This window comes from Nothobranchius furzeri, chromosome 1, assembly GCF_043380555.1.
Source record: "Nothobranchius furzeri strain GRZ-AD chromosome 1, NfurGRZ-RIMD1, whole genome shotgun sequence".
Classification (NCBI taxonomy): Eukaryota; Metazoa; Chordata; class Actinopteri; order Cyprinodontiformes; family Nothobranchiidae; genus Nothobranchius; species Nothobranchius furzeri.
The window spans coordinates 30,016,763-30,030,225 of NC_091741.1; the positions used below are offsets into that span (position 1 = coordinate 30,016,763).

Sequence of the window (13,463 nt, forward strand, 5' to 3'; positions counted from 1 at the left end):
GGACAATCCTCTACCGTGCAACATCTTGCCACAGGAGTCCCCCAGGGCTCTGTACTAGGACCTCTTCTCTTTGCCATATACACCACCTCACTGGGTGAGATCATTCGATCACATGGCTTCTCCTACCACTGCTATGCAGACGACACCCAGCTCTATCTGTCATTTCCACCGGACGACCACACTGTCTCAGCACGAATATCAAACTGTCTCTCTGACATCAAAATGGATGAAATCCCACCATCTCCAACTCAACCTCTCTAAAAACTGAACTACTTGTCATCCCAGCAAAACCACCCATACAGCACAATATCTCAATCCAGAATGACTTCCTATCTCTGGCTCCTTCAAAGGCAGTTCGAAATCTGGGTGTTGTGATTGATGAACACCTGACCTTTAAAGATCATGTTGCCTCTGTTGCTCGTACATGCCGCTTTGTGCTGTATAACATACGAAAGATCAGACCATACCTAACACAACATGCCACCCAGCTCCTGGTGCAATCTACTGTCATCTCCCGCCTCGATTACTGCAACGCCCTTCTAACTGGTCTTCCAGGCTGGACTGTGAGACCTCTTCAAATGGTCCAGAATGCAGCGGTGCGTCTGGTCTTCAATCAGCCTAAAAGAGCACACGTCACCCCTCTGTTCATTGAGCTACACTGGCTACCGCTAGCAGCATGCATCAAATTCAAATTGCTAACACTAGCATTTAAAGTGCGAGACGGTACGGCTCCCATCTACCTGAATCCTCTTGCAAAGGCTTACGTCTCGGCCCGGCTGCTCCGGTCATCACAGGATGGTCGGCTAGCAGTACGTACACCACGCTCAGGACAATCCAGACTCTTCTCATGCATCGTTCCACAAATGTGGAATGACCTTCCAAGCACTACCAGAACAGGAGCTTCCTTTTCAATTTTCAAGAAACTCCTGAAGACCCTGCTCTTCAGAGAGCATCTTCTAAACTAGTACCCTCCCTGCACCCGTCCCCCTCTCTACTGTCCACTCCTTGTTCCCTCCTCTCCATGACTGATGTCAAGTTGTTGTTGTTGTTGTTGTTGTTAGCCTCAAGGGCAACATGCCAATTATCACTTGTAAGTGGCTTTGGAAGAAAGCGTCTGCTAAATACATAAACATAAACATAAACTCATCCATCACACTAATCCACTTCATATCTATCATTCCATTCATATCTTGTCATGTATAATCGTTAGTTTTGGGAAAAGAAATAAATTCATTTTATAAACTATATACTGACTCTGTCTGAATTAATACGAAGTGTGTTTATGGTCCCTGAATACGTAAAGTAACTATAATCTTCTGATTAACATTGAAAGATCAATCAGATTGATATTTCATATTTATATGGAATTATCACATCTTATTGGTCATCTCAATAAATATGTAGTAAATCCTCAACACTACAATCGTCAATAAAAATCATGTTAATAAAGTTTTTTTGCACTACACCCCCCTCACATGAAACCTAGTAGCAGCTCTATTCTTGACCATTTCAATACCTTCCAGAATGAATCATTTCAGGGCACGCCCACCCATCCCCTGATTGGATACCCAAGAGGAGTTCAGAGTAGAGCTGCTGCTCCTCCACGTAGTCAGTCAGGTGTGTGTGTGTGTGTGTGTGTGTGTGTGTGTGTGTGTGTGTGTGTGTGTGTGTGTGTGTGTGTGCGTGTGCGTGCGTGTGCGTGTGTGTGCGTGTGTGCGTGTGTGTGTGTGTGTGTGTGTGTGTGTGTGTGTGTGTGTGTGTGTGTGTGTGTGTGTGTGTGTGTGTGTGTGTAGCAGAGACCCACATGGTAATACAAAAGGATATGTGGGTTTTTCAATATATGTCCCTTTAAACTGACGGTGTGACTTAAAATTCGTACTTCAGCATGTCACTAGAGGGCGCTAACTTTTGTTCAGTTCCCTCTTCCTGGTTTTAAACAAAACACCCTAAAAAACTATAGCAAAAATGTAATCGGTGTTAAAATGTCCTCTTACAGCAGATGAATAAACAAAATAATCCAGAGAAACTTATTAAAGACATTTTTCTCACAGATTTCTATTCAGTTCTATTAAATCTAATTTATCTATGAAGTGACTCTTTAATAAGAGGTCACGTCCAAGAAAGTTAGAACGGCTACAAAGAAGGTACGTCTAAGAAAAAAAAGTGAGCAAAATTTAATTTTCTTTCATTTTTGTAGATTATTAAAGGTTTTGCCAAACAATCAAATTTTAGCAGTAGCTAACTTTGGTGTCCTGAATGTGTGAGAGGGAAGGACAGCTGCAGACAGAAGCAGAGGGGGCTGGAAGGAGCTCAGAGATGGATAAGTCTGACCAACAGCGTGACCCCCAATTACAAGTAGGGGTTGAAAACATGCAAAGATATGTAAATGCAATTCACAACGGGTGAGAAAGCATTAATGTTCAGGAACAGACAACAATTTCACACTTGAAAGGTAATTCATGTAAGTACATAAAGAAATGAGTTGAAGAGGGGTATGCTACAGCGAGTGTTGAGTAGATGCTAGAACATAAATGCTATAAATTGTTCTACTCGTGCTCGATTCCTCAGGGGCAACTGCTCACTTTTCTCCTTAGAGGGGTTTAATGAACTCAGGTCTGCAGTTCTCTAACTGTTTGGACAGGATTACAACAAAAGTGAGTTTTAGCTACTTTAGTCTTAGTCAACTTTTACTCCATCCATCTATTTTCAGCCATTTATCTGGAGATGGGTCATAGGTGCATCAGCCTAAGCAGAGAGGCCCAAACTCCCTCTCCCTAGCTACTTGGGCCAGCTCCTCCAGGGGAACCCAAAGGTGTTCCCTGGCCAGCCGTGAGCGTGTCCTGTGCCTTCCTTTAGGTCTCCTCCTGGTTGGACGTGCCTGGGAAACCTCACCAGAGAGGCGACATGAAGGCATCCTAACTAGATGCCCGAGCCACCTCAACTGGCTCCTCTGGATGTGAAGGAGTGGCAGATCTACTCCGAGCCCCTCCCGGACGACTGAGCTTCTCACCCTATCTCTATGGGAGAGCCCAGCCACTCTGGGGAGAAAACTCATTTAGGCCGTTTATAACCGCAATCTCGTTCTTTCGGTCACCACCCAAAGCTCATGACCATAGGTGAGGGTTGGAACGTAGATTGATGAGTAAATCAAGAGCTTCGCCTTCTGGCTCAGCTCTCTCTTCACCACGACAGACTGGTACCATTCTTGCATCACTGCAGAAGCAGCACTAATCCGCCTGTCGATTTCGCACCCCATCCTTCCCTCACTCGTGAACAAGACCCCGAGATACTTAAACTCCTCCACTTGGGGCAGGACCTCATCCCTGACCCGGAGAAGGCCTTCTACCTTTTTCTGACGGATGGTCTCAGATTTAGAGGAGCTGATTCTCTGTCTTTTGAGGCCCTTTCTAAAATCATCACTGTAAAGACTTTTGAAAATCACCAACAACCTCTAGGTAGAGTTCACCTTTTAAGAAACTCCTCCACTTGGGGCAGGACCTCGTCCCTGACCAGGAGGAGGCATTCTGCCCGTTTTCGATTCAAGACCATGGACTGGGATTTAGAGGAGCTGACTCTCATCCCAGCTGCTTCACACTCGGCTGCGAACCGCTCCAGCGAATGCCATAGATCCCATTCCACCAAAACAGATCCCTTCACCACCTCGGCTGCACCTAGAAATCCTGTCCATAAAAGCTATGAACAGAATTGGTGATAAAGGGCAGCCTTGGCAGAGTCCAACTCTCACTGGAAACTGGCTCAACTTACTGCTGGCAATGCGGACCAAGCTCTGAAACCGGTCATACAGGGACCTAACAGCCCGTATCGGGGGGCATATGGGAGTACTCCATACTCCCAAAGTACCCCCCACAGGTACCCCCGAGGGACGAGGTCGAACGCCTTCTCCAAATCCACCAAACGCACGTCGATTGGTTGGGTGAACTCCCACGAACCTCCAGGACCCCCCTACGGTTATAGAGCTGTTAACACTGCAAAAAGCCACATTGTTCCTCCTGAATCCGAGGTTCAACTATACGACGGAAACTCCTCTCCAGAAGCCCTGAATACACCTAAGCAGAGATTATAATCATGTAATATTTAGATATTTGATACAATTCAGATCGCCTTCAAAACTCAGTTCCACACCCAGGGCCGTATCAAGGCATTTGGGGACCAGGGCAAAATAGGCTTGGACACCCCCTCCAACACACACACGCTCAATTAATTTAAGATGGCAGCATGCTAAGCGTATTTTCTGGGAGGCCCCGGCCAGCTTTGGGGCCTTTAGTGCCTAGCGGCAATCGTATTCCAGCCCTGACGGAGGTGATCAGACCTTTTATCTCGGTCTGTCTAGATTTCTAGGCTACACAAGATCAGTAGAAGAGAAATTTCCACATAAAATGTTCCATTTCCTGTAGGTCCAGCAGAGCAAAAAGGAGGGAACCTGCAGCTGATCTAACTTTGGATAGAACATTCTCCAGACGGGCATACGCCCATCATATCTAACTATTTTTAACCACAATCCTAGCTCAATCTACCACATCGCCTTCCACTGAATGTGTCATGACCTAATTGAGCTTCAAAAGAGACAATTAGATTAAGAATGAGAGTAACTTAAAGTAATGTAATGCCTTATATTTTTAAATCAGTGATTTTGTAACTAATTACTTTATGATGATGAGAGTAACAATAAATAATCCATTACAGTTGTGAAGTAACTTGCCCAACACTGTTGGCTACCTGTCCATCAAACAAACACATCCATTAATTATTCAGTTTCAAGCGTTAATCACATCTAAAAGGATGAGTTACAAAAACATTCACCCTCTCAGAGTTGTCATGACAGTCGACTTGATCTATTAAACCTAATGTTTTTTGTACCAGCCTGTAAAAAACATGTTAATTTCTGCTGTGAAGTTGGCATTTTTAACATGTGAGTCAATGGGAACTAGCTCCTTTCTGGAGCCAGCCCCTAGTGGATGAAAGGGAAACTGCGATTTTTGTCACTTCTACGTTAGCTTTCTTTTTGACAGGTGGACGTTCCCCTTGGTTCTGCCACTAGAAAAGACTACTGAGGAGTGTATAGATAAACCAACAAGTTCTGAAAATCTTCTGACATTAATTACAAGTTTTCTGGGTTAATTTTACAAAGATATGATTAAATCAGAGTTTTACCCAGGCTTTCCAGCGGATGCTTAAGTGGCGCATAATACAGGGTATCTGCAGGTTTAAAGGAGCCAAATTTAAGACTTTTTAAGACCTTTTTTAAGCAAGTGGTGCTCGCTGCAGAACCACAAAGGCGGAGCTGCACCAGAAGGTGGAGCTGCACCAGAGTCAGCCCCGCCCATTCCATAAGAGTTAGTCCAATTCCTTCTAGTTGTCAGACTTGATAGCATTCTGGAACCAAAGAGGGTGTTATAGCTAAAAAATGCAAGATTGAGGACGGAGGTGAGAAGTTAACTGAACAGTTTTTGTAAAGGTTCCATATAATTAAAAATCTAACTTTTGGAACTTTTTATCATGTTATATTGTCATTTCCTCATAAGAAACACGCCAAAGCCATTTTTGGCCTCATTCATGCATTGTCCTCCCATCTCAGCTTCAATTTGGTCTCCTCCCCCGAAGCGGGTCTGGTCTTGGTTCTCAAATCTGGATATTTTGTGAATTTTCTGACAAATTATTTCTGAAATGACTTCTACTGAGACACCGCCAATAAACCATACATCTATCTACAAAGACACACTGGATAGCACAATTACATATAACGCCACTTGCTTTTTCTCAGATGTGGTGGTGTAGTGGTTATGGAGTTAGGTTGGCACGCAAGATTGGACGGGTTCGCCTCCCGGTAGTGGAAATATAATGTTGTTTAAAATCCTTTTTCTTCACTTCTAGCTACACTTGCCAGTACAATGTTTACAACAATTTACTGGTATACCGTTTACCATATAATGACTAATGTGTTTATTTATTTATTTGTTTATTTAGCCAGTGTGAGTCCATTTGTGAGCAGAGTTTCAACTAAAATGCTGTTTAGGAACGACCAAATCCAAAGAACTTGTAGAGACATAAATATTTTGCTGAAAATAAACATTACAACTAAAATATAAACAAATTAAATGTTTCAGCTGGCTAAATGGATTGTTGCCGACCTCACCGAGAATCGAACCAGCATCAGCTGAGGGGAAAGCAAAACTTAAATCAGACGATCTCGCCACTGGACTACCAGAGCACATACATTAATCAAAATGTGCTGTTGTACACCAGTTTTCTTGAAGCGGCTGTGGGTAGATATTCGTCAGAAGAAACCTTTTCATTTTGAGATATATTCAGTCTTTGTCAAGTTATATTTATCTTGTTTAATTGGAGCATAGAACATAGCATTAACGACTGTAAACTAGTAACAGCCGTAATTCATGAGGGTCAGGTTAGTTTGCGATAAAGTTGAAAAAACAAAAACGGAAGTCAGTGGGCTAGGCTGAGTTTGCGTGAATGGGCGGGGCTGACTCTGGTGCAGCTCCGCCTTTGTGGTTCTGCAGCGAGCACCCTCTCTTTTTAAGGCCACTTTGCCCAAATGTAAGCGATTTTTTAATTAAATTCTTGCTATAATTTCCAGCTATTGCCTGGAACTGGTGATAACCACATCGCGAACGTGGGATTAGCCATCCAGTTACCATTAAACTTGCACTTTCCCACTAGCTAAACTCCCACTAGCTTAACCAGCTAATGTGCTCATCTAAAAATAGCCCCCTTTCACAACCAACTGAATGTGTACGGTTCCGCTTACGGCAACATCACACACAAAAAACGCTGAACACTAGAAATTCACGAAAATTTTATAGAAATAAAAGAATCTTGTTTATTGGGTCTTTGGTAATTTAAGACCTTTGGAAACTGTATTTAAGGATTATTTGTCATTTTTAAGGATTTTTAAGGCCTTAAATTGGGAGAAGCTAATTTAAGACTTTCTTAGGGGCCCGCGGATACCCTGTAATAAGATGTGTTTTCCCCGCATCCTCAGTGGCGCCTGTGGGTGTGTTCCACACTAGTTCACGCAGTTCCAAATGTTTCAAACCAACAATTTTCAGCTCTCATCCAAAATTTTATCTAAGAAAAGCAAAGTTGAGGAACATTGATTATAATACTAGTTTTTAACTTGATTACTTGAAGACAGAGCTTGCTTTGCACCCGTTAGAATAAATACGTAAATCAACTTCACTCTTTTAATGAAAGGCTGAGCTGCAGAAATAAGAACTGACTCTATGTCTGGTTTCACAGCAGGTGAAAAGACGATTCCTGATGGATGATTTTTCTTATTAAGGGAGACAGAAGCCATCAAAAAGCTTCATTTTGCCAGGTTAGAATAAAAACACTGCTAAAGCTTAAATCATCTGCAATAACCTCATGGCTGTGTGTGTGAAAAGTTGTATCCGAGTCTGTTACAAGTCTAGAAACAACGCAGCATAATAATGAGACTACCTGTCAGACAAGGTGCCTGGCTTTCAGTCAGGAGACGGAGCACACTGAATTTTTCACCTACCCTTCTCGTAGTCAGGGATGCTGTCTTTGAGCAGGCAGCTGAGCTGGTGGCCATTGAGATGCAGGAAGCGCAGCTGGTCTCGCAGTGAGCTTTCCTCAAACACGCCCGGGATGACACGACCAACGCTGTTCTGAGAAATGGGGAGGCCGAGTCCCAGGGCCAGCGTCGGAGTCAGGTCAACCTGCTCCACCACCTCAGGCTTTTTCATTCCCCCTGGAGTGAGAGAGAACAAACACACCCGTAAAACTCCCTTTGCCTCAGACAGAAGCCGATGCAATGATGACCAATTAGAAGCAAGTCTCTAGGTTTATGTTAAAGAGCAGCACATCCTTTCCTCAAAAAGCTTCAGCGCAATGACACAGAAATGGAAAAGCTTTTCAAAACCAGTTAAAAGTTTTATTTGGTTACATGAATAAAATCTCCCTCCCACCTGTGAACAACAGGGATCGAGAATGCGCGCTGAGGCTGCGGCGCTCTCTGGGGAAAGAAGGTTCCCAGCCCCCTCTCAATCCTGCCTCTCAGAGACTCGTGTCTGGGAACCGTCTGGAGTTTAGTGGTTATGTGTGGATGGTTTTTTTGCACAGCAAAGCTTGGAGTAACTCTGGAATGCCCTTTTCTCCCTCCCCCTGTACTTCCCTCATGTTACCCCTTTACACTTCTGCATACCGGAGCGCCAGTTTAGCCTGATTCTATGTTGCGTCTTGTTTTTGTTATTGTGTGTCAAATCTCGGATGCTGTGCTAAGTCCTGAAAGGGCTGAATTTGAATGGAGACACAGCAGCCGAGAGGCCCGGGACATCGGATCTCCTACAAAGGAAACATGTTAGTGCCAAAGTTCTACAAGCTTGTATAGCGCCTTCTTAGGGTTCTACAACCCCCCAAGGCACTTCACATCACAATCAGTCCTCCACCCATTCACTCACACATTCACACGCTGGTGGGGATGAGCTACGATGTAGCCACAGCCACCCTGGGGTGCACCGAGACAGCGCCACCAGCAGGCAAGGCGGGTTAAGTGTCTTGCCCAAGGACACAACAGCATCATTCTTTGGTCAGAGCCGGGATCGAACCTGCAGCCTTCTGATTACTGGACAACCCGCTCTAGCTCCTGAGCTACTGCTGTCCCACAATGAAGTGGACTCATTTTTCCCCCACTGCGTTTTGGTGTGTGCCTCATCTTGTAAACGGAATAATGATCAGGTGGAACATCTTGTGCACTTGGGGTAGCTCCAAATGCTTCAAACCATTTGGAATAAACGTAATATTGCTGTGAACACAGGATGTTCAGCATGTACGTTAGCCTTCCTCCTGACCTCTCAGCACCATGAAGCTGCACAGAGTCAGGAAAAGAGAAGCAAGCTTCTTCCAAGTGTATGCATGAAAATGTCAGCGTATACCATGCAGTAATAATTTAGAAATCTACCTAAATTTGACTGAATGCAGATTGCAAATCCTTCCTCTCATTATTTTCAGGTCAACACCCAAGAGACGGGCTGTCAGAGACTTATGGCACAACAAAAAACTAAAGGTGATTACTTTGGAGTGAAAGTTTTCAAACCTGACAAGCATTTTGATCACTACTGCTCACTTCCTGAAAAGAGCTTCCAAGAACACAAACAGTTGAAAGATTTTTGTTTTTGTTCCTGTCCCCAGATTTCGTGAGTGAAATTTTCTGGTTGCAGTAATGCAATTAAATCTGTGCAGAACATCTCTAGCATGTGTCAAAATGCCAGACAGCCACAGATGGAAAAGTGCCACAAGCCACTAAGTTCATTTAAGCTACTGAAAAACAACAGAATTATTCAATAAAAAAGCGTATTTTTATTGAGACAAGGAAGACCAGAACTCTCACGAAGGCTTTTGAGACGGATACAAATGTGTATGATCACAACGCTTCCTGCTTCAGTTTTAATGGGAGCAGCTTGAATAAACTCAAGGATGTTCTGAACAGTGTTCTGGTGAACTGCTGAGTCCTAAAAGCCCAGTTCAACAGCACTTGTGTGAAATGCTTAAGAGCATCTAGATAAACCAGAAACCTCCAGGACTATCCCCTAGAGCGGATCAAGCTGTGGAGTCAGGGCTCCACAATGCAGAACTTGATCAGGGCAAGAAACATTAGGTTTGAGTGTCCATGCAGTGAGAAGAAGATGCACCCGGGTATAGAGGGGCAGCAAAGAAGCCGCTTCCCTCCAAATAAACAGTTAGGGACAGACTGAGGTTGCTTTTAATCAAAGGGAATGGACTCACTCACACTTTAGCCTCAGAACAGCCATGAATAAAGAAAAGTACCTAAGCATTCTCCCAGAGGAACTCCTTCAACGCTCCAGCAACAGTTTGGTGATGAACCGTGTCTTCTCCAGCATGATGGAGCAACAGGTCAAAAGGAGAACGTCAGAACTAAGTTGATCAGGGAACAAACATAACACTTTGGGTCCAGCTTCAAGAAACTCCAAGGACTAGCAGATGGCTGACTTTATGTCAGGGTGAACTACAGCGGTCTAGAAAAAGGTAGAATGCTGCAGATCTTGAGTCTTGACGTAGGTGTCAGTAAAAGCCTATGAAATCTATATCCATCCATCTTCAGACGCTTATCCAGGCTCAGGTCACGGGGGCAACGATCGAAGCAGGAAGACCAAAACTTCCCTCTCCCCAGTCACTTGGGCCAGTTCCTCCGGGGGAATCCTAACGTGTTCCCTAACCAGCTGAGAAATATAAGGTAGTTTTCCAGGTGCACTACTCAGTAACTCGGACTGGTGCACCTCAGCCCGACCACTGTTTCCAAGGGAATGGTTCGGTATTCTCCCTCTACTTTCTCCCCAATTTTTAGTCCCTGCTCCATTGAGGTACCTGGCAAGGTTGAGTCGGGCCGGCATCGTGATTCTGGCCGCTAATTGGCTAGGGGGCGGAGTCACTGGTTGCTCCCATGTTTTCTGCCTTCTGTTTCACTGCCTGCAGCCATTTTCTGGTACAGAGTCTAACAATAAGCCATAAAACTGAGCAAAATGTCCAGCAACACCATCATTTTTGTGCTGGGTTGTGTTTCTGTGGAGCATACAGGTTACCTTACACTGTTTACTGATCACCTCATTTTTGTCATGAGTAAAAATCGAGCTTCTAACCATATCTCGAAAGGAGAGCCCAAACACCCAGCGGAGAAAACTCATTTCAGCCGATTGTATCTGCGATCTTGTTCTTTCAGTCATGCTCATGACCATAGGTGAGGGTAGGAACGTAGATCGACCGGTAAATCAAGAGCTTTGCCTTCTGGCTCAGCTCTCTCTTCACCACGGCAGACCAGTACAACGCCCGCATCACTGCAGGTGCAGCACCAATCCGCCTATTGATCTTGCGCTTCGTCTTTCCCTCACTCGTGAACAAGACCCAGAGATACCCAACTCTTCCACTTGGGGCAGGACATCGTCTCTGACCTGAAGAAGGCATTCTACCCTTTGTTGACTGATGACCATGGTCTCAAATTTAGAGGAGTTGATTCTCATTCCAGATGCTTCATGCTCGGCTCCAGCGAAAGCTGGAGATCACGTTATGATGAAGCCAACAGGACCACATCATCTGCAAAAAGCAGAGACCTGATCCTCAGGTCACCAAAACAGATCCCCTCAACACCTTGGCTGCACCTAGAAATCCTGTCCATAAAAGTTATGAACAGATTCATGACAAAAGGCAGCCTTGAAGGAGTCCAACTCTCACTGGGAACAAGCTCTACTTACTGCCGGCAATGCTGCGCTCTGACACCGGTCATACAGGGACCTAACGTATCAGAAGACCTAGTACCGCATACTCCCCAAGTACCCCTCACAGGGTCCCCCCGAGGGACAGAGCCAAAGGCCTTCTCCAAATCCACCAAACACAGGTAGATTGGTTGCGCCTTTGAAATCTATAGACCCATTGAAAGTAATTGTTTACATCCGGGTAACTGCGCACGTCCACACTAGCTGGAGGGCAAGAACCCCGTCTCCAGCCATTATCCATAGCTGTATCGCCATGATTTAAGCTAACAAAATAAAACCTAAGGATGTAGATCTTACTACTTCAGATCACCTAACACATCTTTGTGTAGTTGAACAGAAAAAGAAACACCTCAAAGCTAACGGTGATTAGCATAAAGCTTCCAGATGCGTTTAAGCTAGCGAGCTGTGGGGACGACAGTCTTCCTCAGAACCGGCCATCTGGACTTCTCACAGCTGAACCGAAGGAGTAACCTGATGTCGTCTACATTTTGCGGGTAATGCTGATGTATCACAGTGACACCGCTCGTCTTTGGAGAAAACAACGGATGCTTTGTTTGTTCTGATGAGCAACGTAAACAGAAACACGAATGACGTAAGTGGCTGCCTGCCTGAATTACACATTTTGTGTAAATATTGTAACAAGCGTGGTTGCACATAATTTATTTCTGAAAGCATGTAAGTCATTAGATGGCTGTAACTTGTTTGTTTCTGGACACGTGGGGCCAATATTTTACATTCTTGTTCGGTCACGAGACTTTATCTGTCACTATGTTGGTGGTTTATTCACTGGAATTGGCCATTAACCACTACCTTCAGCGTATTTCATCAGCTGGAAATGTGCAAAATTTTACATTTTCTGTACATCTTTCATCTTCTTGTGCAGCCTACAGCTCAATGTGTGTGAACCATGCTAATTCGCCGATTTTTGGCTTTGTTTATTGACAACTAACAACTAAAAACAACTGTGGTCAACAGAGAGGTTCCAGCTTCTTGCCTTCCAGCCTGGGGCTAGAGGGCAGAGGTGTGGGCACGTGATGTCAATCCATCAATCAATCTTTATTTATGAAGCGCCTTCCACTGCATTTGCAGGAGCCCAAGGCGCTGAACATAGAATACACTAAAAATATAGAGCAATAAAAAGGAGATAAATGCAACATGCAAAATGTAAAAGAAGCATTAAAGCATAAAATCAAGTCACATAAAAGCCAAACGGCACACTTTCAAACTTTCTCCTGTGTGTCTATGGGCTTTAACCAGCTGGTGAAGGCTAAACAGGAAATGACCTAATAAGACAGATTTAAGGTCTGGAAGACAATCCTTAACAAGGGACGCACCGATACCGATACTGGTATTGGTAAAAGTTAACAGATACCAGTAACCGATACCAGTGCAGTTGCTTGAAAGTGACTTCACTGTAACTTGTCATTTCTGTTCACCTAATATTTTAGTTTTGTGATCATTTATATTAACATATTTTACTTTTTATCTACCTCCCAGTCTTTTCCTGTTGAAAGCAGAGAAGAGAATTAAACCTGTATTCCAATTCATTGCATTTTTTGGTGTGGTAGAAGTATCAATATCGGTAATCGGTATCGGCGAGTACTCAGATCCAAGTATCGGTATGGTATCGGTTTGGAAAAAAGTGGTATCGTTGCATCCCTATCCTTAACATGGAGATGTTTCTTGTTTAAACATTTTTGCCATATTGCTTGAAATTCTCTTCACATACATGTAGCAACCAACAAATAAAATATTTCGTTGGAAAAAAAGAAGACTTTTACTCTGCTCTGACACGCACAGTCCTGGAAAAACCTCATCCAATCCAGCGCTGGCCCCCTCGCTCCATTTTTGGCTCATATGGGCCGAAGGACACGTCACCCTTGGGCTGTGGGACCAGGGACTGAACTGCGCACCTTCCATCCAAAGCCCAAACTCTCTCCCTGTGCAGCCATGCCTGCCCAGTCAGGTGTTTTAAAGCAGAGAAACCTCGAAAACATTTGGGACAAGAGAACAAGAGTTGGAGATCCTTGACAGAAATCCATGATATCAACAGCTAAAAGGGAACCAATAGGAATTTCCACATGCAAACAATCAAATTGTAAAAGTCCAAGCTTATCCAGCACAGAAAACATTGAAAGACTAGAACAGAGTCAAATGGACAATTTCTGTGAGGAAAGC

At 44.1% G+C, this 13,463-nt stretch overlaps 1 protein-coding gene across 2 annotated transcripts in view; it reads right to left on the minus strand.

Moving 5' to 3' along the window:
- Window positions 1-13,463, minus strand: part of pigg (phosphatidylinositol glycan anchor biosynthesis class G (EMM blood group)) — a 209,385-nt gene that overhangs the window by 152,039 nt on the left and 43,883 nt on the right. For both annotated transcript variants that reach the window (XM_015953332.3, XM_054737951.2), the window contains exon 6: window positions 7,538-7,750. In XM_015953332.3, coding sequence (XP_015808818.3) covers window positions 7,538-7,750 — 213 coding nt within the window. The remainder of the gene's footprint in view (window positions 1-7,537; window positions 7,751-13,463) is intronic.